The sequence below is a fragment of the Conger conger genome, chromosome 5, assembly GCF_963514075.1.
Source record: "Conger conger chromosome 5, fConCon1.1, whole genome shotgun sequence".
NCBI lineage: Eukaryota > Metazoa > Chordata > Actinopteri > Anguilliformes > Congridae > Conger > Conger conger.
This window is the reverse complement of record NC_083764.1, coordinates 49,836,901-49,864,322: the sequence shown is the minus strand read 5'-3', so window position 1 is coordinate 49,864,322 and position 27,422 is coordinate 49,836,901. Positions and strand designations below refer to the sequence as shown.

At 47.5% G+C, this 27,422-nt stretch overlaps 1 protein-coding gene across 1 annotated transcript; it reads right to left on the bottom strand.

Moving 5' to 3' along the window:
• Window positions 1–389: 389 nt before the first annotated feature.
• Window positions 390–27,421, bottom strand: tpra (translocated promoter region a, nuclear basket protein). Its single transcript, XM_061241258.1, has 51 exons — window positions 27,176–27,421; window positions 26,495–26,599; window positions 26,306–26,379; window positions 26,065–26,161; window positions 25,825–25,928; window positions 25,483–25,647; window positions 25,239–25,331; window positions 24,892–24,972; window positions 24,690–24,777; window positions 24,228–24,368; window positions 24,011–24,105; window positions 23,503–23,700; window positions 23,301–23,408; window positions 22,371–22,600; window positions 21,789–21,952; window positions 21,202–21,341; window positions 20,447–20,595; window positions 19,870–20,032; window positions 19,526–19,660; window positions 18,932–19,072; window positions 18,674–18,842; window positions 17,818–17,987; window positions 14,076–14,228; window positions 13,659–13,775; window positions 13,170–13,373; window positions 12,733–12,923; window positions 12,464–12,611; window positions 12,197–12,334; window positions 11,759–11,890; window positions 11,121–11,251; window positions 9,818–10,028; window positions 9,192–9,338; window positions 8,712–8,910; window positions 8,430–8,626; window positions 7,846–7,919; window positions 7,316–7,512; window positions 6,256–6,522; window positions 5,827–5,981; window positions 5,389–5,469; window positions 5,102–5,296; window positions 4,858–4,992; window positions 3,787–3,877; window positions 3,521–3,708; window positions 3,292–3,345; window positions 3,014–3,105; window positions 2,571–2,677; window positions 2,183–2,281; window positions 1,738–1,894; window positions 1,495–1,604; window positions 823–918; window positions 390–639 (listed from the first exon to the last, which is right to left on the bottom strand). The coding sequence occupies exons 1-51, from the start codon at window positions 27,324–27,326 to the stop codon at window positions 584–586; spliced, it is 7,083 nt and encodes a 2,360-aa protein (XP_061097242.1). The 5' UTR covers window positions 27,327–27,421; the 3' UTR covers window positions 390–583.
• Between the last annotated feature and the right edge of the window lies 1 nt (window position 27,422).

Sequence of the window (27,422 nt, the reverse complement as noted above, 5' to 3'; positions counted from 1 at the left end):
TTTTCACAGCAAGGGTCCAGCAAACCAAATGCATAATAATGCAATTCTAAAAACAAAAAATTGTCTCTGAGAAATGTCAATAGAATGTCCATTGTTTACTTCGAATTTCTTGGGATGAATTATCATTGTTGTCCATTTCAGGTAATGGGTACAAAATTAAATAAACGTTAACTTATTTATTGAATTGTGGATACTCGGCCACAGGTGCAAAGCTTGGGGACCCCACCATAGAATACAATATACGTACTACAGGCAAGTTTACAGCCCAAATTTAGGTAGGTAGGCCCCTCTCTCAAACCCCTGCCTCTTATGAGCACTACATGAGGACCTGGTTCCAGTGCCCTTTGCAGGATCCCTGTCCACAACCAAACGGGCACAGACCACACCTCCATGTTTCCGAACTTTTATTAATAAATTGAGACACCGCTTCATTAGCGTTGCTCACAAGCACTCAGTAAAAGCATCTCTTAAGCATAATGAGGCAATTTGTTTACCAAAAAAAACAAAAAAACAAAAAAACCAATCAAAGCTTAAAGCACATTTTCCAGCTGTAGAAAGGACGATTGGACATGTTGGGTTTCATTTAACGCATGTTCCCTCGGGCGAAAGGGCCTCGGCCTCCTCTTGTGACGCCAAAACCTGTGAATGGGAGAACAATCCGGTTAACCAGGGCGAATCTGCAGAACTCGTATCACCAAGCAATACATCTAATCTGCCCCTGAGGTTTGCAAAAATGCTCGGCTCTTGGTTCTCTCTGGGCTTGATGTAATGTCATTAAACTATTCCTAAAAACAATGTTTTTTGCGTGATGTTTTTGCTCACCTCTCCTGATAATCTGTCTACCCCTGGTGGGCGGCCGAATGGGGAGCTGGTGTTGAGCCAGAGGCCGGCTGGCTGGTTTGGGTGTACCGCTGCTATCTGAGGGTGAGGAGAGGGGGTTAACAACATGCACAAATACACATATACACGCACACTAGGGATGAGACATTTACTGGTTTCACTATACATCTCAGTAAAATACACTGACAGTACTGTTACTGGCGCAAAACTGTTATTACTGTGCAAAAAAATATATATAAATAGAACCCAACATGAACAAAAATAGGCCTAGTGTTCTTGCCACAAGTGAGGAGAGCTTCTCACATCTACTTTGTGTAGCTACCCCACTCAGTAAGCAACAGCTAACATAGCATACCATGGTGGAGAGTGCTAAGGCTAGCTTGGGGCTGTATTTATACTTATGCAGAGTACACACAATTTTTGAGTTTCTGCGTAGATGCACATGCAAAGGTTACAGACCACAAAAACATACTTGCCCAAGAATTTAAAAGTGTGTAGTTCTTTACTACACAAAAGTAAATAACAGCGCAACAGCATAACACTTGAACCTTAAAAACAGTCAATGTTGTTGAAGAGGTAGCTTGGACAGGGAGGGAACAGGATATCTGGCCATTCACCACCATGGCATTTGGGCTCTTCGGCTAGCCTCCATACCTGCAGAGCTGGACGTGGGTTCCTGGCTAGTGGAAGGAAGACTGGCCTCATCAGAAGGCTGGGCTGACTCCACCTCAGGCTGGCTGTCGAGTGAGGCCTCGGCACTGGCCCTTTTTGGAGGGAAATTGGGCGTGTGAGCAAAGACCAAAGTTTCACAGGCAACATTGTGGGGTGATGGGAACTGATGGGATTTTGGAGCTACAACTCCCATGACGCCCGGTTTTGAAAAGCTCCTGGCCTCACCCGTCACTCTCTGCTTCCATGAAGACCTCGTCCCCATCGTCACCAGGGACGGCCTCCCCAGGCACTGACAAGCCCACTGTGGATGTGGACACCATAGGAACGGACTGGGAGGCAGTCTCTGACATGTCAGAGGGGTGGCTCTCGCTGAAGACAGTCACTGAGACAGATGAACCCAAAGCAGAACTTTAGACCTTCACCACACACCACGCATAGTCTCACAGCAAAAACAGCAGGATGGATTATAGGCCATCCCAACAAATAATGCAAAGGGCAATCTGTGAGTGACCATTGTACAATGTTCCCATCATCCAAAATTAATAGTCGATTACCGCCTCATCTGGAAGGTATAAAGTGCAGCTAGTGACCAGAATCTTGTGTATCTATGACTAATTGCATGCGTGTAAATGGTCTGGGCATGTGTGTTATGAAATCACTTTGTATGTACCTGGGGCTGCAATCTGCAGGGGTGTTGTAGGAACGCTGCGTCCTCCAGATTCCTCTTCATGCGCTGCAAGGAACAGTGGACTCTCGTACATTCCCAGACCTACAGAGGAGATTTAGGAATAACCCTTTTACATTCCCAGACCTAGAGGAGATTTAAGAATAAGCTATCACATTACCAGATCTAGAGGAAAGTACAGCCAAGTTCAGAGGCCAAAACCTCAACAAAGGGAAAACCTTTGAGCCAGCAATCCACAGAGTGAAATCCTCAAAGCATCGGGCTTGTATGTTTAATTAGGCAACAACATGTTTTTCACAGCTCCCACAGTTGACAAGACCCAACAGCAAACTACTGAAAACACACACATGAACGCATTTCTCAGAGTACGTACCACCTTGGGATGCCAGCTGGCCCAGGTCAGAGTGGGAGGAACTGGCCTGGGGCATGTCTTCTGGTGGGCCGAACCGGAACCGGGGAACGCCGGCAACCTGAGGCGAGCTGAGCAAAACGAACCAAACAGAGAGGTCAGAGCCAATCGCTGCACAAGGTGAGGGACTACAACCAATCGCCAGAAAGGCTAGATGGCTCCACACTAGAAACACTGGCCTGCCCTTTGCTAGAAATAGTCTGCATTTCACAAACTTGGAAAGCGCTTTTTGGTAATTGCCATGATTGTCAAAATTAAAAGGCAAAACGTTAACTGAATCGAGGCTACTCGTAAAAACATTTTGATCAATCTAAAACAAATAGAATCTTGAGATTGCTTGTAAAAGTAGACTAGCATGGCCTAGCAGAATTACAAGTCGACCTGCGTGACGTGCAGACAGCACTTACTGGATGGCCTCAGCGAAGCCGTCCGTGCGGTGCGGCACCACCAGTGTGGGTGTGCTGGGCACCATTCTGTCATCGTCGTCGAAAAAGTGTTGCTGTTGGGCACAATGACAATAGGGAGGGAGCGGTCAGCGCTGGGTCATGACTGGCAATGTTGTTCAAGCAAGTGTCACAGACCACTCACAGGGAAATGACAGATGTGATGTGTAGAGCAAATGCGGAGTTAGAGCATTCATGGGGCTTAATGGAGTATGAATGGGGGTCGATAGCTATGGGCTCACCATGCTGCCAATTCCAGGCGTGAGTTGAGGCCCTCTGCGTTGTGCAGGCTGTCGCTATGGGGCAAACGCAAAAATACAGTATTACATCACACCTTACGGTAAGATTTGCAGTATTTAACCGTGCTTGCCAGTGGCCGACGTAAAGCAGTTCCTAAGAACGGGGTCATTATTTCTAAGTGGCATGGTCGTGGATAAAAAAATAAAAAATAAAAATAAAAATGCAATGTACATGAGTTGGTGGGGGCCCCAGCTCCGGGGCTGGGGGCAGGATGTTGAGCTCAGGGGGAATGGTGTGAGGCTTTCTCCGTGGGGACTGTGGTAGGCGGGGGGCCTGCCGGTCGAAGGTGGTGGTGCTGGGAGTCGGCAGTTCCCTGGGCAGTTCGGTGGAGGATTCTGCGGTGCTTCCACCCCCTTCTCCTGAAATTACAACTGGGGTCAGAGAAGAGAAAACCCAAGGAGATGGTGGGGTGCTGGGGTTTGTTACGTCAATCGTACCGCTGCTCAGGGAGTCGGGCTGCTTCTGGGCAGAGTCGGCGAGCCCCATTCTCCCCTCGTTTTCCACACTGGGGTCAGAAGCCTCAGGTCCCTGCAGGGTAAAAGTGGGCAGAACAGGTTAAACCTCGATGCGGTTGTGTCCCAACACATCGTCCATGGTCATCCTGCGTCGTTCGGGACTCATTTCCCCACCCCACCACGTCAGAACTTGAAAATCGACACAAAAGCCAGACGTTCCTCATCGGCCTTAGTAAAACCTACGACTAACTGTAGGCTGCTGGGATGCTTGTGCCATTTTCCATTTTTGCACTCAACTGGCTCACTGTTAGCAGGTGTCCCCGATTCTGGCCCTAGAGATTCATCAGGTCTGTTGGCTCCCATTGTTATTGAGCACTAATTTATCAGTCATAGTAATTGATTAAAGTGATTATATGCACCAATTTAAACCAGCAGAAGCTATAGCACACCAGGACTATGCTCGAGCACTATGGCAACACGACAGTCAGTTCCTATGTTCCTATGTTCCTCCCAATCTCTCCCTTCTAACTAAGGGAGATTCCAGAAGGCAAAATGACCTGAATGCGCTGAATATTCATAGGGAGGAAAACCCATGCTTATTTCAGTTTGCTACACCCCTTAACGAATATTCAAAACATGCATCAAACCTGCGCTTCAGTGGTAGAGATGGAACTTTACATATAGAGTTCACATCTGGTTAGTTTATAGCAGCAATCATCAAATCAAAATCTGGCCCTGGTCCTTTTCTCCCAGGTAATTGGCTGATAATGTAATGCAACCGATTGGCCAGACTGTCTTCACCTGACTCCCAGGAAAAGGGAGGGTGGACAACCAGCAGTTCTCGGACCTCAAGGACTATCATATCTAGAGAATATATGCCAGGCAATGACGTGTAGACCGGAGAATGGGGTGCTCTTGCCAGACCAGCCAACGTCAAGTGACAGAGGACTACTGCTTCTGATGCTGATTTTAGCCAATCTACAGCACCTGAGGGAGAGGGGACGGGTGGTCATCCCCGGGAATAGTGGGATGGAGCAGGGCGCGTCCTCTCACCTCGGCAGCGTCCCTTTCGTACGGCTCGTCAGCGTCGCCGCTCACACTCCCCTCGTTGCTCTCCTCCGCCTGGTCGCCCATCCCAGTGTCATCATCTTCGTCGTCGTCATCCTCCTCCTCTTCCTCTTGGTACTCCTGCAAGGGGGACAAGACTGTTTAAAATAGTGTCCCTGGACAAGAGCATCCAAATAAATAAGTGACAGCCTTTTATTCAGTGTCACAGGGACTTTGCAGCAAGGTGTACCTGTTCGGCTCCCTCGTCCTCCTCTTCTTCCTCTTCCTCCTCGCTCTCGCTGTCGGTCCCTATGACGATGACGCTGTGTTGCTGGCTCTCGGGTGAGTTCTGTTCGCTGAGCCGGGACTCGGAGGACTCAGCCGGGCCGGACTGGGACACCTCCTCGCCGTCCATCAGGACCGGGTATTCTTCAGTGTCGGAGAGCTGCTCACAGGGGTACAGAGACACTGGGTCAGAGAGCCATCCCAAAGGCAGTGCCCAACATGTGCCCAACCCTCCCCTGAAAGGGCCCTTACATGGATGGCTTCTGGGGCTTCTTGGCTCATGGGAGGAGCTTCCGCCTCAGCATTAGGACCATCGTCTGTAGCAGCATCCTCCTGGAGAACCGTACACACAGAGTGGGCTTGTACAGAAGCATTAAGGCTCTACACAGTGATCTCCTAACCCTGAAACTGGAGAGCTACAGGGTCTGTTAGTGTTCGTTGTTACTGTACACTTAATTGATCAATTAGAGCAGTTGATTACACAGTTAACTCACTTCCCCTGGTTACTCGAGTCAACAGGGTGCTGATTTTGAAAACAGACACCTTAAAGACCCAGTAGCTCTCCAGGACCAGGGTTGGAGACCACTGCTCTACACCATTTACGGAATGAGTCAAACTCATTAGGTATATGCCCCAAGATATACCTTAATTTCAGACTTCAATAAGGGTGAGAATGTATGGGCAGCTCACCTCCAAAGTCAAAGTCAAAACTGTCCTCTGGGTGATGCGTATCTTTTTTGGAATGGGTGCGTCAGCGGGCTCCTCTATGGCCTCTGCCTCCCCGGGGCTCTCCTGCTCTTCCTCACGAGACCGCTTAGGCACCGAGGGACCCGGGGTGGCTGAAACTACAATACACTCTGGTTAGACCTGGAAGGATGCAAGAAACTCTCCAAGTAGTGAGGAACACATGAGGAAAAACTACAATCAGTGACAAACACATCTGAAACTCTCCAAGCTCTCCCCGAATTTCCCGATGAGAGACGAAAGGGTGTCCAACAGAAACAGCCAAAATAAGCTCCACATTTAAATGATCAAACACAAAACAGTTGGCACACATAGTTGCAGGTAACCAGATCATGGACACATTCTTGACTATTCAGAGGGCTCACAGATCCACACCTGAGCTGAAGACCGCTGAAGATGTGGAGGGCCTCTCCACCTGGTTGCTGGACACTACCTCCATGGTGCCCAGAGCTGGCTCCTGATTTGCTGGCTCGGCAGCGGGGGGCAGGCTCTGTTGCTGGGTGGGCTGGACGAAAGCGGTGGCCTGGGTCAGCATGGGCTGCGACAGTGTGGTCTGGACGTTGGGGCTGGTGGAGCGAACTGAGCCACTGGCACTGCCAAACACCATCACATGTTCCACTGGACCATCTGCAGACTGTCCAGCTAAATGGAAAAATGGTAAACAGACTGCATTTATATAGTGCTTTTATTCAAAATGCTTTACAATGAATGCCTCTCACCCATTCTAACACACACTGGCAATAGGGTGAGGCTGCTAAGGTAAAGACCAGCTACTCGGGAGCTATTGGTGTCTTGCCCAGGGACAGTGACTCACCTAGGGCGGTGGATCAAACCAGCAAACTGTACGACCACCAGACGATCATTCTTACCTTCTAATAATGTCGCCCTCATATAATAAGGGGAGGGGTTTGTTTAAATTTCCACAGCCTACAAATGCCTAGTGCAAGCTTACACAGCGATAAACCCCTTCCCTGTCCACATATGCTCACACTGACATAAGACACCAATTCAAACGATCCTTTCAAGAACCCATTCTGCCAAATTCAAGGACACATACACATACACATACCCAATCCTTGTCCCCAACATTCTGAGCAATGGTCCAAGACTAGTTCCCAAGGGCACAATTTGAAGAAAACAACATGGGCATTAAGCTTGTCAAGGCTACTGCTAAAAAAATCCATTCAGTCCCAAGAGTGCCATATAGCTCTCAAGCGTAACTACAATAACATCCCAGCACACTTGACCTTATACCTTTTCAACCAATGAAATTGACTGCTATACTATTGTTTAGAGCCCCTATATTCAAACCTACTAAATTCTCAACCAAAGCTAAACCCCTTGGGATTTGGGCGGAGCCACTTCAACGGTTAAGTTTTCAAGAATGATTTTATTTTCCTAAATTGGAGGAAACCTGGCCATGGCAAAGACGCACCTTCCTGCGCCTCTGCCTGGGTGGTGGGCATGACTGTGGCGGTGGGCGTTGCCGTGGTGACGGTGGCCGGCGTGATCATTGGCCGGATGCTGGCCCTGGGGGTGGACTTATTCCCGGGAATGGCAGGAGGCTTGCTGGGTGTTGCAGCTACAGGGGTGGGCTTTATGTTGGCTGTCGGAGGCTCTGAAGTGCTTGCACTATTTCAGAATCAAACAACATATTTCAGGCAGGACATCAGAATAATAATAAGAACAACAATAAAATGAAAAAGGTATAACCCTCAATTAATTGCTCTTGATAAGAAGGTAATGGGTGGAGGAACTTCATTTAATACAGACATAAATATATAAATGTAGTTATTTTAAGAAAGGTGCATTTGCATTTCTGCTCCCTTTCTGAAAGCCGACAGTTTTTCTGAGAGCTCTAACTGTTTCTGAACCAGAATCCTAATTCAAGTTTGAATGAAAGTGGACTGAATCCAGGTCTGTTTTGTATGTCGTTTCATTCTCCTTTCATTCTCAGTGCGTTACCTGCCCCTGTCGGCTGCTGGCATGGTCTTCATGGTGATCTGCCTCTGTTCTGCTGGTCTCTGCTGCTCCTGAGCCTGAGAGAACAAAATACCAGCATGACACACCCTGAACCCAGGACACTGCCCAACCCACGTTCAGACAGGCTGCCCACGACAACTGATCTTGGATCAGCATCCCCATTTCCCATAACTGTGAATGAGATTAAGAACGGTCAGTAGTTCTCCAATCTCATGAACTCTCAACCTTGAGATTCGGATCCTTGTATTATAGCCTGTACACATTTCAATTTTTTGCTATTGCTGTAAGTACTAGGTAGTAGGACTGGCTCACCTGTAATATACGTAATATGATATTATGATTTTCCCTTTCCTGGTCAATTGAAAATTTTTTATAGCCATACTCAACAGTAATTACAATTCTTATACTCTTCTGTAACTGGGACCACTAGGGAAGGGTGGGAATGGGAATATTCAAGAAAATAAAATTTAATTAAAGGTCAGTAGACAGATCTTGGATCAGCATCCACTTTTCTTACAGCGATTAAGACTGGGGGGATGGTGATAAATACACTGATCTCAGGTCACCTTGCTGGGGCCCTGCTCTGGAGGCTCGTCCCGCTGCTCACTGTGCCGCTCCTGCTGCTCTCGGAGGTCACGCAGCTCCCGCTCCTGCCTGCACAGCCGGCCCTCGTACTGTGACTTGAGCGCGCTCAGCCGCACCTCCAGCTCCTCCCTCTGCTGCTTCAGCTCCTCGCAGTCCTGCGACAGCTGCTCCTTCGCTCCTGCGGGAGGGAAAGAGGGAGGGAGGGAGTCACGAGCGGAAGCCAGGGAAACGGAGCGTGGTGCCGGGGGCTGGGCTTCACCCACCGTTCAGCTGGTTGATCTTCTGCTTGGCCCCCATGAAGGCCTTTTTGGTCTTCTCCTCCTTCTCGGCCATCTGCTGGCGCAGCTGCTCCTCCTGCGCAGACTTCTCCTGCAGCTCCTGCCTGAGGCGCGTCAGCTCTGGCTGAACCTTGTTCACCTGCTCCTGGAGACCCCTCACCTGGGTCTCTCGCTCGCCCACAGACTAGGACACACAGGCACGGACAAACGGAATAAACTTGCTAAATCGAACCTTTTTGGAACATTGCAGAAACTCCGAATTAGTCAGAGCTTTAAAGATCTTCAGACAATCAAATGGACCCTTGCCAGTACTGTATGATGAAACAATCCTCTTATAGAGGGTTACATAATTACCTGAACATTTCTGAACCACAAAGTAAAACTCCATGAAGACCAAACCGTTCAGCCTTCTCATCAGCACAGTTTGAACCCTGTCTCTCTCTCTCTCTCTCGGAGGAAACTGACCTTCTGTAGGTTCTCCACCTGGCTCTCCAGGTCTTTGGTCTTGGCCTCGGCCTGGGTGACAGAGCTCTTCAGGGCCTGGATCTCCTGGGCAGAGGCCTGCTGTTCCGCCTGCTCCTGAGCAGGCTTGGCGGCGGATTCCGCCACCAGCTGGTTGGAAAAAAGATGGTTTAAGACTTGTTTTTGCCAGATGATCAAACAAATATATGGCAAGGGACATGGCCGAAAGTTCCAAGGTAGGTCCATCACTAGATTTTCATTCCATCTCATGGCATCTTGACCTCGCGATGAAAGCCTGAAATCATAAGGACTTCAGCACAATTGGTGTTATTCGACAGGGGGCTCAGGGCTAATATTTCCATTTTCCCTTTTGTTGTCTTTGTGAAATTGAATTGAATCAAATGTATAATCTTGTATATCTATGTTTTTCTGTCCAATTTGTCTGTAAACATTGCTTTTTGTTCTTGGAATTTCATACTATTTTGTTTGATCTTAAGTATGGTGTTAACATTCGTATCAAGTCTTATGGTATTTGTTTTCACTGCTGCATACTTGGGAAAAAAGATATAAATAAATGTATTATTATTCACTAACTACAAGGGGAGATTTCAGTATTTTGGCAAACAGACCTTGTCATGCTGCACTTTTAGCTCCTCGTACTGGGTCTTGTAGCGGCGGCCAATCTTCTTGACTTGCGTTATGGTCTTGGTCTTCTCCTGGATGTCCAGGGCTTTGGCCTCCACATCTTTCTTGAGGGTTTCCCTCTCTGTGGTGACCTTTCCCAGGTTCTCCTGCAGGTTCTGCAGCTGGCTCTGCACTGTGGTCATGGAGGCCTGGGACCTGATGGCAAAAGAGAAAGACCCAAAATCAGGAAAAGAGTCACCCCTCTACAGCAGCAATGTTCACTCAAAGTTCCAGAGGCCTATGTTTCAGAGACAGTAGTGTAATGCCTGAAACAATGCAAAATGCAATGCAATGCAAAATCCCATCCAAAATTTGATTTGGAGAAAGTCCAATGAACTGGGCAAACACAAAAGGTTGCCTAAAACAACTTTTCATGTTTTATGAAAATAGGGAGTAACCTGGCAACAGTCAATTAAGGGAAAGAACCTAAAAGTAGCTGCCATAATAACAATGTCCTTATCATTGCCTATAACGTAGACAGCCTTCGTCACCATTCCAGATGCAAGGCAAACAGAAGTAAATCACACTTCCCATTGATAAGACTGGAAATAAGCAGAGAACTCAGTATTGGGGTCCAACAGAAAAACATGAGGGGAAAAAAGAAAGCAGCATAATGAAATGAAAAACTATTATTTATCAACGTGGATATCATTTTGACCACCAGAAATTCATGATAAAACTTTATATCTTTATATATTTTTTTAGCAAATCTTTTCTTTTATATAAATTTTGTTGATGCTAAACAATATATATATTTTTGAACGGACATGATTCAAGATCACCTCAACATCTGTGTCAGAGATGTGCTGGATACCATTTTTGTGGGATGAGGACCCGGATCCTTTGCCTTTTATTTATGGGGTTTTAGGGGTGTTACATAATGTAAATGAGCTGTGCATGAATGTGCCTGCAAAATTACGAGTGTTTGGTATTTATCAACATCACACGAGTGAATGTAAATCAGCACTCTGGGAACTTTGGTAAATCTGGCGAGACATTTTCGTTCCGTTTACCCAATGAAAACATTTACACACACCCTTACGAAAACATTGCTAAATGAGGCCAAATGGTAGCTTCTGCTACACAAAAAAACAAAACAATGACAGAACATTGTTTCATTGACATGGACAGAAGCAGTTTAAATTGAACTAAGTAGGAAGAAGCAGCCTTCATGTGTGCACACCACTACTTTGTGTGCCCGTGGATGTAAATACACACACATTAATAATACATTAAAGCCACACAGACCTGGCAATCTCAGCCTTCAACCTGGCCGTCTCCTCGGTCAGCTGCTGGATGCGTTTCAGATGCGCCTCCTTCTCAGAGGCCAGCTTCTTCTGCTCCTCTGTCTCGCTGTCCTTCTGCTGGCTCACCAGGTGCTGGGAAAACAGAGCAACGGCAACATTAGACGCACAACTCAAAACTCAGGAGTTAGAGGACCTGGTAAAATCAAATGAATGAAAAAAAAGATGAATCCCCAAAAGGTACAGTAGCGGGTCCGCACGTGTTTGAAAGGAGACGAAGGAAGTTGCAGGAGAAAAAGGGAAAAGGTGTTTCAGATGAGATGTTCAACCTGAGGGCCTGACTCACTGTGGTCATTAAAGATCCCAGGACGCTCTTCGCAAAGAGTATGGGATTCCCTGGTGCCCCGGCTAAATTCCAAAGTGGCTCACTCAACATGCCACCTCATCATCGCCTGATTTAATTGCCTAAAAAAAATTGTTCTCAACCTCAACTGATGTGTAGTGAGCATTCTGGCGCAAAATGGCAGCTATTGCATCTGCCAGGTGGGTACTGAAAAGTGCTTTGACTCGCCGACTGGTGGGAAAAGCACTATATAAGTGCCAATTATTATTATTACTATTACAGCGGCTGTGGTTGCTGACCTGTGCTCGGGCCTTCCAGCGCTTGATGTCCTCCTCCAGGAGCTTCTTCTCCGCCTGAAGCATGCCACTCTTCTCGCTCAGCTCCGCATTGGACTCCTGCAGGGGCGTGATGTCCGCCTCCAGTTTTCGCACCTGGACATTGGGACATCAACTCAAGGACGTGGACACGGAAGGACTCCTACAGGTCGATACCACGCTGACCGAGCATCATTCTTTTCTGGGGATGTATGTTTGGCTGAGAACTCTACACACCGTCGGCTTCGTTACGGAGAGCCTTCTTAACTCAAGATAGCTGGGATTTTGCAAAAATGTTTACGATATGCAACTCAAAAGCTAACCAAATTGCGACACCTCTTTGTTGCCATTTATTTGAACCTAAGGCATGTTTTCAGCGACATGCCCTTCACGCGCTACACCAGCACACGGGCCTTAGCTTACCTTAGCCTGCATCAGCTGCAGCTCCTGCTGCAGTCTCTCCTTCTCCTCACGCAGCATCTTGTTGGTCTGAGTCAGGACGGTCATGTTCTCAGTCTTCTTCATCAGCTGGTCATGCTGGGCCAAGGATTTTGTGGTCAACTGTGATGAATCAGAGTTGAGATTGGCCTAGGGTTAGCAGGTCCAGTCAAAACAAAGTGTAATGTTTTTTCAAAGGTCCTCATCAACGTCAGATAACGTATCTTGGGAATTTATTTTGTTTGGTTTCACCTGCAGTTTGTCACGCTCGGAGTTCAGGCTCTCCTGCATCTCCTTCAGCTCCTTCTCCAGGTGCTCCACCCTCTGCTTGTACCGCTGGCTCTCCACCTGGGCCACCTCGAACTGCGTCTCCGCGATCTGCTTTTCCCGCCGAACAAACCTGGGTAGGGAGGGGAAGAATTTACCGGGGCCCCGTCCAGACCGAACGGTCTGCACCCGAACCAGCACGCTCCCCCCGTGCGGTCACCAGGAAGGTCCGGCCTAGAGGGAGGCCCATTTACCTGAGGATCTCCAGTATCTGCTCATGAGATTTGCCCTCCTCAGTCAGGGAGGCGCAGGGGGGGCAGTCTTTCGTGGCCTGCTGCTGCAGGGACGTGGCCATCTTCTTATGGAGACTCTCGATCTGCTGGTGGAGCATGCCGTTCTGCCTGTGCAGGCCCTCTGCACGGGCCTTCAGCTTGTTGGTTTCATCCTGTGTACCAGGAAAGGGAAGGACAGACCATTCAGACAACCGATCCCCCAAAAAAGTGGTGCGCCCAAAAAAAAAAAAAACACAATTCCTTGTATATACAATTCTGTTTTTCAAATAGATAGAATGCAGAAGAGGGGTGAAGGCCACTTATTTTCAAGGTTGTATTGTCATTTAAAGAGCTTTTATACAAGGTATTTTTATTTAATCAGTTGAGCAGGCTATATTGCTAAAAGCAAGCCCCATTACCTTTAGCTTCTTCTCCTGCTGCTCCCAGGAGGTGCGGCCTTCCAGGAGCTGTGCTTCAGCCTTCCGCACCTTCTCCTCCAGCTGCTGCCGGTTCTGGGAGACCTGGAGCGCCTGCTTCTTAGCGGCCTGCAGGGCCTCCACATCGGCCGCGTGAAGCATCAGCTCCCTCTCGTACTTGTTCTGGGCCTCTGCGGCAAGCTTAATCTGCAGCCCCCATCGTCAAAACAAGCCACCAGGACAAAAAAAAAGTACACGTAGGTGTACAGGTTATCCTAATAAAGTGCTCAGTGAGTGTATATGCAATTTGCTCAGAAATTGGGCTTAGCACTGTATAAATACAGTATACAGGGCATGCATCTCTGGCCAAAGGAAATGGGCAGTTAGGTATTCTACTCTATTCGTCTGATTTAGACTTTAAAGAAGGAACGCAGGAGGTGTCTGTGTGCACACGGCAGAGTGCCCAGTGCCGGTTTTTCAGTGAGAACACACCTGCTGCTGGCTGTCCTGAGTGGCCTGCTGCTCCTGGGTCACTGCAGATGTCGCCCTCTGGTGGGCATCCTGGAGCTCTGTCTGGATGTCCCTCAGGTTCTTCTTTAGCTCGTTCATCTAACAAGGAGAGAGAATGAGGTGCCACACCCTGCAGTCCAACTGAAGCCCAGTCATACTCAAGTAATATGGTTAAAACCATATGGACTGGGGAAAATAGGCCCACCCCGGCTAATCAGATTTACGTACTCAAGTTTAACATTAAATGTTTTGGTTCACAAAATGAAAACATGCAAGAGACACAGGAATTAGTCCCAAGAAACAGAGGGTAATTCTCACAGACATCTAGAAGGCCATACAGACTATTTCTCCATTTGATTTCAGGGACCCCAGTTGAACAGACCCTTCTGGCTGGGCTACCTGCTTCTCAATGCTCTCCACAGCTTTGCGCTTCTCCTCCTCCAGGCCCTGTTTCTCCTTCTCCGCCTCCATCAGCTTCTGCTCCAGCTGCTTGTGGTACTCCTGGGCCTCCTTCAGCCTGGCCTCCATGGAGGAGCGGTTCTGCTCCGTTGCCTTTCAGAAGAGTGCAAGATTAGGCTCTGTGCTACACTGACTGAACCACGGCATGGCTCAGCAAGGGATGGTCTTATTGGAAAGGGCATTCCCCGCCTCATCCCTATACCAATCAAAGCAGCAAATGCAGTCTGTGTGCAATAGCACATGTTATTCTTTAGGTGCGAACACAGTACACAGCAGTACCACCACAAAAACTTTACATTCACAGACAATAATTTCAGCGTTGAGCTGGGATTTTATAAATCCCTACAGTTGGTCTGGAATACATAAACTGGACTGGCATTGTAATTATTTTACAGATAGCAGAAATTTTAGTTTGATGCCACTTTGTCAATTATTTGTGTATGTATGGAGTGATGCGAGTACTTGCACTCTATTTGTTCCCCCCATATAAAAGGTTAAAAATAATAAAGAATTATTATATAAACAACAACAAAACCAACAGTACAGTCTTTAAATATTAAGACAGTGAAAATATTTATGTTCTTTTGGTACTTTCTGCACTCCAGCACATTGGCTTTGAAATGACACAAAGTGTGTGAATGAGAGGAATGTGTTTTTATTATTGCCATACAGGCCCGGATCAGGGGGTGGGGCACTGCCGTCAATGACAAACCTTTATTTGAAATGATTTGTGGTAAGCTAATTTCCTTGAAAGCAGTATTGTCATAATTTCTGAGAAACGGTCTTCCAGAGAAACTGTGACTGTTTTTGTCCAATGTTGCATCTATTTTTAAAATGATGATTCAGAATGATGGAATCACAAAAGCGTAACTGGAGAAAATGGACCAGCAGAAAAGGCCAAGTTAGTTGCTAAGTTACAGCAGGCTACAATATTCTACACGCCAATGTGACCACTGACCCCCTGACCCCCCCTCACTGTGCCCTTCCCCCCCCTCTAGGCCCATCCCTTCCTTTTCTACTTTCTCCCCCCTTACAGACTCTGATGTTTCTCAACTCCTGCTCTGCCACCGCCCTACAACCTGTGCCCTTGACCCTATCCCCTCTTCTCTTCTCCAGACTATCACACCAGACATTCTCCCATTTGTCACCTCCCTTGTCAACTCCTCCCTGTCTTCCGGCTGTTTTCCAGCATCCTTCAAGAGGGCCCACATCACTCCGCTGCTAAAAAAGCCTGCTCTGGATCCCTCCATCATCCAGAACTACCACCCGCTATCTCTTCTTCCTTTCCTTTCTAAAACTATAGAACGAGCCGCTTCTACTCAACTTTCTTCTTTCTTTTCTAACAACAACCTGCTAGACCCCCATCAGTCTGGCTCAGGTCGGGCCACTCGACAGAGACTGCGCTCCTCTCCGTCAGTGAGTCACTCCATGCCGCACGAGCAGCCTCCCTCTCCTCTGTCCTCATTCTTCTAGATCTCTCTGCTGCCTTCAACACTGTGGATCACTCCATCCTCCTGTCTGCCCTGTCAGCAACAGGCATCTGTGGCACAGCCCAGGACTGGATTGAGTCCTACCTCTCTGGTCGCTCCTTCCAGGTTGCCTGGGCTGGTTCGGTATCGACACCTCGGCCCCTCGCCACAGGAGTTCCCCAGGGCTGAGTCCTTGGCCCGCTTCTTTTTTCTCTTTACACTCGCTCCCTTGGCCCTGTGATCACTGCACATGGGCTATCCTACCACTGCTACGCGGACGATACCCAACTCTTCGTCTCGTTCCCGCCGTCTGATACGCAGGTTTCAGCCCGTATCTCTGCTTGCCTGAGGGACATCCAGAGCTGGATGGACAACCACCATCTAAAGCTCAACCCAGGCAAGACTGAAATGATATTCATCCCTGCTAATACCTCTCCCCATCTGGATCTCTCCATTTCCCTCGGGGATACCACACTCACGCCGTCACCCAGTGCACGGAACCTCGGCGTGGTGATGGACTGCAGACTGTCCCTTTCCGAGAACATTGCGGCGGTGACCCGGTCTTGCAGGTTCTTCCTATAAAACATACGGAGAATCCGCCCCTTTCTCACCCCCTACTCGACCCAGGTCCTGGTCCAAGCGATGGTTCTGTCCCGCCTGGACTACTGCAATTCCCTCTTGGCTGGCCTCCCAGCGTCCGCCATCAGACCCCTCCAACTCATCCAGAATGCAGCAGCTCATCTGGTCTAAAACCTTCCCAAATACTCACACATCACCCCCCTGCTTACTTCCCTCCACTGGCTGCCTGTCATGGCTCGCATCAAATTCAAAACATTGGTGCTAGCCTTCCAAGCAGTTAAAGGGTCTTCCCCAGCTTATCTACAAAAAATCATCAGACCCTACACCCCTGCCAGACCTCTTCGTTCAGCCTCCACAGGCCGCTTGGCACCTCCCCCTCTCCGAACCTCCACCTCACGACTACTGTCTGTTCTGGCTCCACGGTGGTGGAACGAACTGCCCGTTGAGGTCAGAACTGAAGAATCTCTCCCCATCTTCAAGCGCAAGCTGAAGACACACCTCTTCAAGCAGCACCTCTCCCCATCCCTCCCTACCTCCCTGTGAACCTTAATTGTTGTCTCTGTGACTTGCTTTGTGTATCGGTATTTTTAGTTGGCTAGGTAAGCATCCATCCATCCATCCATCCATTATCTGAACCTGCTTATCCTGAACAGGGTCGCAGGGGGGCTGGAGCCTATCCCAGCATATATTGGGCGAAAGGCAGGAAAACACCCTGGACAGGTCGCCAGTCCATCGCAGGGCACACACACCATTCACTCACACACTCATACCTATGGGCAATTTAAACTCTCCAATCAGCCTAACCTGCATGTCTTTGGACTGTGGGAGGAAACCGGAGTACCCGGAGGAAACCCACGCAAACACAGGGAGAACATGCAAACTCCACACAGAGAGTCCCCAGCCGACGGGGATTCGAACCCAGGACCTCCTTGCTGTGAGGCGGCAGGGCTAACCACTGCACCATCCGTGCCGGCTAGGTAAGCAGTGTTTGGATAATTAACTTTGGTCACTTTTTTGCTCTGTTTGTTTGTTTCTTTGTTCCAAAAAAATATATATATATTGGCCCTCGTCCTTATCTTTGTTGTCCAGGTAGCAGTTGAAATTGTACTTCCCTCTGGTCTTTCAGCGCACTTATCCCTGGTTATGGGTATGCACTTTGTTGTACGTCGCTCTGGATAAGAGCGTCTGCCAAATGCCAATAATGTAATGTAATGTAATTTTGAGCTATTCTTTAAGTCAATCCATGTCTACTTAATAATATCGCATGCAAACCACTATCTAATCTGTTTTTGTGTGTTGTACTGTTCTATAACAGTCTTGGGCTGAGCTACTAGCTAGCTTAACTACATTTTCCTGTAGCCTACCATGTGGGAGCTATATACCTTTTTTCCAACTTAGAGGAGATTGGTTCGATTTACATTTTTGTGCATTCACTGGCTCAATTTCCATGCTAGCATAATGCATAGACTTGAAGCTTAAAGGAGTTAGTAGCCTACCTCCTTCAAAGTGAAGAAATGCACGTCACAGCAACTCCAAAGTGGTCTTATTTACACGAGGTATCGTGTGCATTTGAAATACACGTGCAGGGAAAAAACCAGTAAAAACGAGGGTCCCTATCGGGGTGCGAGTCCTACCTGCTTCTCCTTGCTGAGGGACTCCTCCAGAGTGAGCACCATGGCGCGGTACTGCTCCACGTTCTTGGTGGCGCTGGCGAGCCTCTCACGGAGGTCCCCGTTCTGCTCCTCAGCCTGCCGCAGGCGGGAGCGCAGGTCCTCCACGTCGTCCCCGACCACTGTCCGCGCCCCTGAGGAAACGCAACATGGGGGTCAGCCACAGCACAATATCACACACAACAGTTTACCGCAATCAATACCAATAATGCGGACTGCTCAATAACCACATTCCCTCGAACCTTGCGAGTTACTTCATTAGCTTTTTGCTTCAATAGCTACACACTTTAATTCTGTTCTCACCTCATTTAATAACCGAAAAGCAATAAAAAGCAACACATGGAGGTCATTCGACACTTCTGAGAACCAAAGTAAATTAATGTCTTAAAAATGAAAACTAGTCAAGACTGAGCCAAGACTGTATTTGGAGTGTAAATTACAGTTTAATGGCATCCTTCAGAGATGACTACCAGAATTAAAAATAAATCACAGGTCTGATTAAAGAACAGCCATTCCATGTATTAAAAATGGAACCCATTTGGTTATCAGATTTGCCATGACCCGTGAATCACAGCCACAACATGATAGGGCAGCTTGTAGCTTAGTGGCTATGGTACATGACTGGGAAGGTTGGTGTTTCAAGCCCCAGTGTAGCCACAATAACATCCGCACAGCTGCTGGGCCCTTGAGCAAGGCCCTTAACCCCGCATTGCTCCAGGGGGGGATTGCCCCCTGCTTAGTCTACTGAACTGTAAGTCACTTTTGAAAAAAACGTCAGGTAAATTACAAATTAGCGTTAGTACACACCCTACCCACTCACCTTTGGGGCCGGGGACGTTAGCGGGCCGTGGCACAGTCTGGTTCTCTGCGCTGGCGAGCTGCTGCCTCAGGGTGGCGTTTTGCTGCTCTGCAGTCTTCAGCAGGTCCTTGGTCTTCTGGTGCAGTGCATTCTGCGTCTCCAGCTGCCTCCGGACATTCAGGAGCTGAACCTGCGGTAAGAGCAGAGGGGCTGAGCGAGACCGGTCCAGCGTGGCGTGGGAGGCGCAGGCCCAGACGGGCGGGGGAAAGGGGCGCTTACGTCTTGGTTGCGTCCCAGCGCGTGCCTCTGCAGCACCTCCTGCTCCAGCTTTTTCTTCAGAGCCATGATCTCCCGCTCCTGCCGCTCGATCTGGCTGCTCAGACGCTGCTTGGTCTCGGCCTCGGAGCGCTCCAGAGTCAGCTGCCAGAGGCAGACAGCATCGCGTTTTCATATGTAAAAGGTATTCGTGTAAGGTTTTCATACGTAAAAGGTATTTTTGTGTTTGTAAGTTTTTTTTATTTTATTATCATAAAAAAATTTTTTTTAGGGGAGCAGGCAGTGCACATGTATTTGTTGCACTGAATACAGATGGTGGAAAACAGAAAGGGTCACAGATAGAGAGGGATTACAGTACACGTTATGTCCGGGAATGGAGTGTTGCTGCTCTACAACACTGTACCACACAGAACCCCCCTTCAAGTACATTTACCACATTCCCCCTTGTGTACAAACTATGCTCATTTAGGATGGGTGGCAAATTACATGATCACAAAAATGTCTTCCGACATCCAAATCGAGAATGACATTCTCTGCTGAACACAAGAGCTGCACCAGCATACACATTTGTCTTCAAATGAGCAAATCAATGTGTACCTGTATGGCTTTGAGGTTGGTCAGCAGTAAATTCTGGCTTCGCTGCTCAGACAAGATGGACTCCTTCTCCTGGTTGAGCCTAGACTCCGCCATCTTTAGCATGTCCCTTTCCTTCTTCAGGTTCTCCCCACGGACCTGATAGAGAGAAAGAATGAAACAGACCCTGCCGGCATATGTAATCAATTTACAAAAGGTTTGCATGAGCAAATAAATTTGACTGGATTTCCCTAACCTTGAACATCTATGAGCCCAGTCATGGACCTTAGCCACTAGGCCACAGGCTGCCACAATCAAAGTATTCAAGGACCAGTGGGAGCCCCATCCAGACACACCCGACCGCTCACCTCGGCCAGAGCCAGCTTCTCATTGGCTGCCCGCAGGTCCTGTGTCATGGTGTGGATGATTTGCTCTTGCCTCTGACCAGTGGCTGCCATCTTCTGGCTCTTCTCCCTCAGGGACGCAATCTCCCTCCGGTAGCCCTCCATATTTTCCTGCAGCATTGCGTACCTGCACACAGCAATAACAAGACTTAACCTTCAAACCTCCACTGTGTTGAAGCACAAACTTGTTTCATGTGATAGTTCAGTTTCTGGGCTTTCTTGATATAACGTGAGTGTTATGTATTCAGTCTCGATTAGCCAGGATAGAGTATGCAATGAAGAATATTTGAAACCAAATGAAATAGAGGATTATTTTTAGTTGAATCAATTACAAATTTCCCTTGTATGGGCTATATTCTTTGTGTGTGCCGTTGGTACAACTAAATACTTTTTACGGAGCTTAATTTGAAATATTTGTTTGAAAAAATGCTTCTACTGAGAATTCCTTCTAAAAATAGCATGATGAACTTTAAGGCCTTCTTACCCCATAAGTAGGCCATAATAAAGCTGTCAGTGAAATGCATAAGGCACATCTGCTTACCGTTTGCCAGCGAAGTCCAGTTGAGTGGACAGCTTTGCATTCTGGGAGCGGAATTCAGAGACCTGCTTCTGGAGCTTCTCGTTTTGCTCATTGATAATCTTGTCATTCTCTGACTTCTCCTTCTTATAGGTGTTGAAGACCTCTTGCAGCTATTAGAATCAACCCAGCAACATCAAATTATCAATCTGTTCATCCTCAGAACCTATTTCAAGCAATTGAAAAAACATGACAATGCCCCATCTTCACATCCAGCAGAAACATGTTAAACATGAAGCAACACAAAATGATTCACTACGCACAGCCCGAGGTGGAGAGGGTGGGGATTACTCAGGCAATTAAACTGGGGGATTTTGAATTCCAGATGCAATTGGACTTACCCTAGCCTTACCCTAGCCTTACTTACCTTACCGTATACCCTAGAGGGACTCAACTGGCTTATGGCTTATAACGATAACGTCTATAAATGCTACACATCAATGGCTGAGGGGAGCTTCCCTCCTTTCACTGGAAATAATTTTGGTTTACCCTTTTAGTCCCAAGATCACCTTATACCTCTTGAATCAAAATTACAGCTATACTATTGTTTTGCGTCCCTATTCAAGCCCTACCAAATTCTCCACTCTCAACTAAAGCCAAAACCCCTTGGGATTTTGGTGGAACTGCTTCATATTGGGCTTGGGCTATTTTAAAGGCGACTCAGTGAACTGCTTGCTAAGCTCGGTCTGCTGTCCCTAGCGGTGGGGAGCGGGTCTGACCTGTCTGAGCGCGGCTCGAGCTTCCACAGCCTCTCTGGAGCCGGCGGCTGCTGCCCGCGGGGGCATGGTCCTAGCGGGAACGGCCCCTGGAGACTGCCGAGAGGCAGCGCCTGGCGAGGACCCCACAGGGCCCGCCCAATCTGGGAAGGAGAGGCGACCGTAAACACCAGCGATCAAAATAACAGCGGGTCACGACACACAGCGCTGAGAGCAGCATCTATAATCGAACATAAGAACATTTTCTGTTTTTGCAACAATCGCACTGATTGTTGCAAAAACAGAAAATGTCACTGACTGAGTCTTAACTGGACAATTCAAAATTGGGTTCTTGGATAGGTAGACAAACCAAAATAGTGATATACAAGACAAATTAAGATGCATCAGCCTACGTACTGGGTATCTCAAAAAAATAAAAACCTGTATAAATATGTAAATACAACATACCTACTTCGCAACAGTATCGGCAAGACCAAGCCTAAAGACTCTTAGGGTAACAGCATAACCAAAACCTGAAACCCACATGACATGACCTAGCAGACCTCCTTCCAGCAGGTGGCACTGTTCTGTTACAGGGTGCGGTTGCTCACCCTGCCCTGGGAGGCTGACGCCGGTGGTCTGGGACAGCAGGATGCGGTACATGTCACGCTGCCGGGCGGCAGACTCGGCCAGCTGTGCCTGGTGACTGCGCTGGTCCCTCAGCTGAGTCAGCTCGGCCCGCGTTGCCTCCAGGCTCTTCTCCAGCGCTGCTTTACTGTGAACAGGGAGAGCGCACAAGCACACCATTCATTTTGTACACACATATAACGACATTGCCAGAACTATAACATCTCTTCTCCTTACATAATAATAATTATGGATTTATAATTTGGAGCTATAATTTGGAAAATAATACTGTTGGATACCCAAGGACATCATCAAGACCTCATTTTAACTTTGGGAGGGTGTGGGGGGGCAGGCAACAGGGAATGTTATTTAGAATTTCTCTGGAAGGAACACCAACAGTACCCACCCTATACAACATGATAATATTGGGGTGGGACAATTTGATGCTTTCCCAAATATTCAGGGGACATGCCCTCCAATACTCCCCACCCCCAGCCCCCGAGGATCTTTGTCCATGGGTATACCCATACAACATGGATTCAACCGTCCATAGTCCATCGAGTTACCTGGACAATGAGGCCTCGGCCTTCTCCTTCTCGTGCGCCTCCTTCTGCTCCCTGAGAGTGGCCAGGAGGCGCTGGTTCTGCTGCTGCAGCTCCTCCACGCTGCGGAAGGTGACGAGGCGCTGGGCGGCGGCCTCCGAGCTGCTGCTGATGAGGGTGGAGCTGACGTCCTCACCCTCGCGAATCACACGGCTCCCCCGGGCCTCCTCCAGCTCCAGCAGCAAGACACGGATCTGAGCCAGGGTGGGGACAACAACGTCATTCTTTCAGCCCCAATCAGAATTGGAATCAGACGTTCAAGGAACATCTGGAGAGATACTTTGGAGGCGCCATTGGTTCAGGAAGAGCAGTTGTCTGGCAGTTGGACGCCGGTTCGATCCTGTGCCGGGTGTGTAGAAAAGTCCCTGAGCAAGACACCCAACCCACAAATGCTACTGAGGAGCTGGTTGGTGCCTTGCATGGTAGGTTGGTGTGCAAGTGTGAGTGTGTGTATGAATGGGTGAATGAGAAGCATCAATTGTACAGCGCTTTGGATAAAGGTGCAATAGTTACCATTTAGATATGATTGGACCGATACCAAGGCCATAGACCAGGGCTTCTGTCCCTGTTGCTGGAGACCTACTGTCCTATAGGTTTTCATTTCAACCCTACTTTGGGACAACTAATTCAACCAAGTAGTAGCCAATAAGAGCTTTTGTTGGATAAGATCTCTAGGTGAATGAGGTGTGTTTTGTTTGGGTTGGAGAGAAGACCCACAGGAAGGTAGATCTTCAAGAACAGCATTGGGCAGACATGCTACAGACCAAAGTCACAACCTAAAGAAGCAGGCCGCTTCCATTCAGGCTACAAGTCGTTGGCGTCTTCTCTTGCAGCGGATTTTCACACTTCTGAATCGACAAAAGCGGCTTTAAAGACGACACTGCGCACACCAACCTGTTGTGACTGGTCAGAAAGCTGCAGCTCAAACTTCTGGTTCTCCCTCTCCAGGACCGAGGAACGCTTGTTGGCCTCGTCCGCCTCCTTCTGCAGGCGGTGCATCTCCTGAAATGAGGCCGTCAGGCAGGGGTCAGGACAAAGGGCTCCACATAACGGGTTTCCCCTCGCCCAAAACCGTAGCGGACGCGCTGCCCCTCACCTTCATGGCCTGCTCCAGCTTGGTGGACAGGCTGGTCATGGACGCCTGCATGTGCTCGTACTCCTCTCTCTGCCTCTTCAGCACGGGCGACATGGTCTCCACCTCCTGTACGATCTCATCCAGGTACCTGTTCACCCGCTTGTTCTCCAGTCGCTCCAGCTGTAGTTGGTCCTGGGCCTCCACAAAGGCATTGTACAGCTGGGGGTAGGGGGGTGACCAGGGGAGGGAAGGAGGTACAGGGTTCAAGATCATCCATCCATCCATCCATCATCTAACCCGATTATTAACCTAACTTTTGTTAATGATCAATGTCAATTAATTTTGGTTTGAACTTTTGAACTTTGTGTGTATATACCTCCATATGAATGTAATGTGATTATGTTGTCACTGATAGTTTAGATTAATTAAATAATTTTCAAAAATTAAGAGTGTAAAATGCAAAGGGAAGCAAGTTGTAGTAGGGCAAATCCAGCTTGAGAAAAATAAATAAATAAAACCGATTCAATACCTCAGTTAGTTTCATCCCCGGTTTCACGATCTTAGCCACAGCCGCAGCGGTCGGGGATAGGTTGGTCAGCTCTTCCTCCGTAAGGACAGCTACCCCTAATCAACGCAAGGCAAACATGACAACTACTCCCGCCCTCTCCCAACTGACCAATCACAGAAGAAGCAGGGGTTAAAAGGACAATGCAGGTTGGACAGCGGCTTCTGAAGTAACGACTCACCTCTGCGATTAGAGTCGGAGAGCAAGACCTTGGCGTTATCCAGCTCTTTCTGCAAAGTGCGGAGTTTCTCCTTCAGCTCTGCCTCTACCCTCTCCTTTGAGCCGGTCATCTCCTCCAGTCGTGAATCAGTGCCTTTGTTGGCTTTTGGACAAAAAAGTTGCATAGGTCTTCATAAAGTGATAAAAGTTATGATAGATCACATATCCTACAGCTTTAGAGATGGCTGTCGACGGAGCTGGCAAGGCAAGATATCTTAGCCACAAGGGGCTTACTACAAATAGGTGAGTGTACCAAGTTGATTCCATTCAACACTAACCTGTTAATAGTAAAAACTGAAAAGGCAACAATAACTTTGCCCTGGGAGTTATTTACAGCCGCACTGTGCCAGACATCCATTAAATTTGCAGTGAGCTTCCCCTGTCCCTTTTCTAAATGTTTACCCTGAGACTCATAGTTTCTCACCCTCTCCTGCCTCCTTCAGTAGTCGGTGTAGTTCCTCCACGGCCCTGTTCAGCTCCACAACCTTGGACTCTGCATCTGCAGCCGCAACCTATGGGACACACATACTCAAATCAAGACTTTGAACCATGACCCAAGAATGATGAGCTACACACACATACACATGCACGTACATGTAACACATGGCGCTTCAGCAATCACTTGCCTTGTACAAGTTGGTGAGCTTTACATTGGCGTTCAGTTCATTGCGGAACTTTTCCTCCATAACAGACTGCTGGTCTTTCCCCTGTAGCAGTAAAAGGAAAAATACATTTACAAGCAGAGTTCAGACCTAAACTACAAAATTACTTTATCACCAAACACATTGTACTTATGTGACACCACTTGGGGCTCAATCGGCAGAAAAATGCAGATTAGGTAAACTCACATCATTCAAGTCATAATGTTCAAGAGATACATTACTGATCAATGACATTACGTTACATTACATTATTACAGTGACATTACAGGATATATCACTGAAAAAAATAAAATGAAATAAACTCTAGGGACCTCTTTCAGCTTCTTCATGGAGTCTTCCACCTGCTTCTGGAAGTTCGCCTTGGATTTTGTCAGGCTGTTGACTTGGTCCTGGAGCCTTGTTGCCTGTACAAAGTGAATCACATTCATTTCCACACAAGAAACATCTTAGTACAAAATACTAGTATAAAATCCACCTCTTGGGTCACATTCCGGATAAACAAAGACAGGGATTCACAGTATCTGGCTGCCTATAAATATCCAAATGAATAAGCACCTCATCCTTCTTGTTCTCCAGGTTGCACTTGAGCTCCAGGATCTCTTTGCCCTTCTCCCGGGAAACAGAAATCAGCTCCTCGGTTTTTGCCTTCAGCTCAGCATTCAGCCAGACTGTCTGTTTCTGAAGGAGGTCCTTCTCTTCCTCCAACCTCTTCTCACGATACTGGAACACAGCCGCAACGCAGGTTCAAACAACCCCCAAAAACATTTATTGTAATTTATAAGGAACGTGAAATGCAATCGAATTCCACTACATTCCTTTGAAGGAAAGCCATCTATAACTCCATCATGGATGAACCACAGCATTCCGACGAGCTGGAGAAAATTCCAAGAGGCTTACCTTAACGGAGACCTCGGCAGACTGGATCTCATCCAGTTTCAGCTGGAGTTCCATCTTCACCGTGTTTGTCTCTAACAGCTTGTCACTGATGCGTTTCAGGTCCTCTGTGATAGTAGGAAAACAACAGAAATTGACCACATTTTGATCTTATTGCAACACCAGTTCATCATGTAACCGCACTGGCAGCATTCCTCATCTTAATGGGATGCAGTGCAGAACACTTCTATGATACTCCCATACCGCTAAGGTGCTCCACTGCCTGTGATTTCTTCTCCAGTGTTCGGGCAAGTTCACGTTTTTCTGCTTCAAGCTCATACTTGGCTTTGGACAGATCACTCTACAACAGAATACAGGCGAGAAGAAAAAAAAACATAAAAATGTTCAAATGCTTGCATGTTCAAAGAACATGTTCATGCAAACCTTTACCAATATATTTAACATATTAAGAGCAAAAGAACAGATGAAATGATCAAGTCTTCACCTGCTGTGATGAAAGTTTCTCCTCTGAGGTTTCATGCGCTTTGTTCTTGTTTTTGAGACTGGTTAGTTCTTCATCTGCAGGAGCACAGCATATTTTTCACTGACACCTTTTAGTTGCAACGAATCTGACAGTGGCACAGGGGTGTATTAGCTGAAAATGAACTTCACCAATCTATAGGATAGTACTTACTGAGTGAGCTGTTCTCCTCTTTGAGCTTGTGGTGGTCTTGGGATTGCGACAAAAGTTGTTCCTGAGTGTGCGCCAGACGTTTCTCAAGTTCAAAGTACTGTTGTTCTGTGGGTGGTAGACAATGGTAAATTTTAGGCAAGGTATAAGAGTTACCGCAGTTTAGCTATTAGCCCACAATTAAATACTGGCACGACAGCAGCATCAGAGCTGGTAAAGGAGTTGCCAGATTTTACGGTTTCGGATTTGTAAAAATATTGGTATTTTGGCGGGGTTTTTTGCACTTTGTGCAAACTTAAAAGACAGTTTAAGCTATGATTGGTTTCTGGGATTCTGACATTAGTATGGCAACCCTGATTGGTAGAATACGTGATTAAAAATCTAGCTACTCTCTAGTAAAATAGTTCTACCTTAAAGCTCTACTACATATTCTAAGAGCTGATTAATTATGAAGTCAACTAAGTTAGCTAGGCAGTCGTTGAATAAGGTCCGTTAGCTAGTGTTATATTGCATGCTATTACACTGTCGCCGCGTAGGAAAGCATGCGATTCCAAACACGTTCTTACAAATAGTCAGCTAGCTAACAAGCAAGCAAGGCTAACGACATCAAAAAAACCACACCACAATTAAAAAACAATTTATCCAGGTAACTGGTGTGTCCCCTGTTGTAGCAGCATGACTTACCACTGTCTACTTTGAACCGCTCATGAAGAGATTTTAGAGAATCTATTTCAGACTGTTGATCAGAGAAGCATTTCTCGAGTTTATTTTGGACGGCTTTTGGGAGTTTGGTGATCTCGGACCGCTCCAACATCTGCTGCAGAACTGACGCCATCTTTGCCTCCCACTCCAAATCGGAGCGAAGCAGGTTGTTGATGGGAAAGCTGTAGAACTCTGGTCCAAACCACAGACAGTAGAACACAACATGAAA

Coding starts and splice junctions, on each gene's coding strand:
- tpra (XM_061241258.1), bottom strand. CDS start 27,326: ATGGCGTCAGTTCTGCAGCAGATGTTGGAGCGGTCCGAGATCACCAAA. Junction 20,596..21,201: donor CTCGAGCCGCGCTCAGACAG/GTCAGACCCGCT, acceptor TGATTCTAATAG/CTGCAAGAGGTCTTCAACAC. Junction 12,924..13,169: donor AGCAGGAGAAGAAGCTAAAG/GTAATGGGGCTT, acceptor CCTGGTACACAG/GATGAAACCAACAAGCTGAA.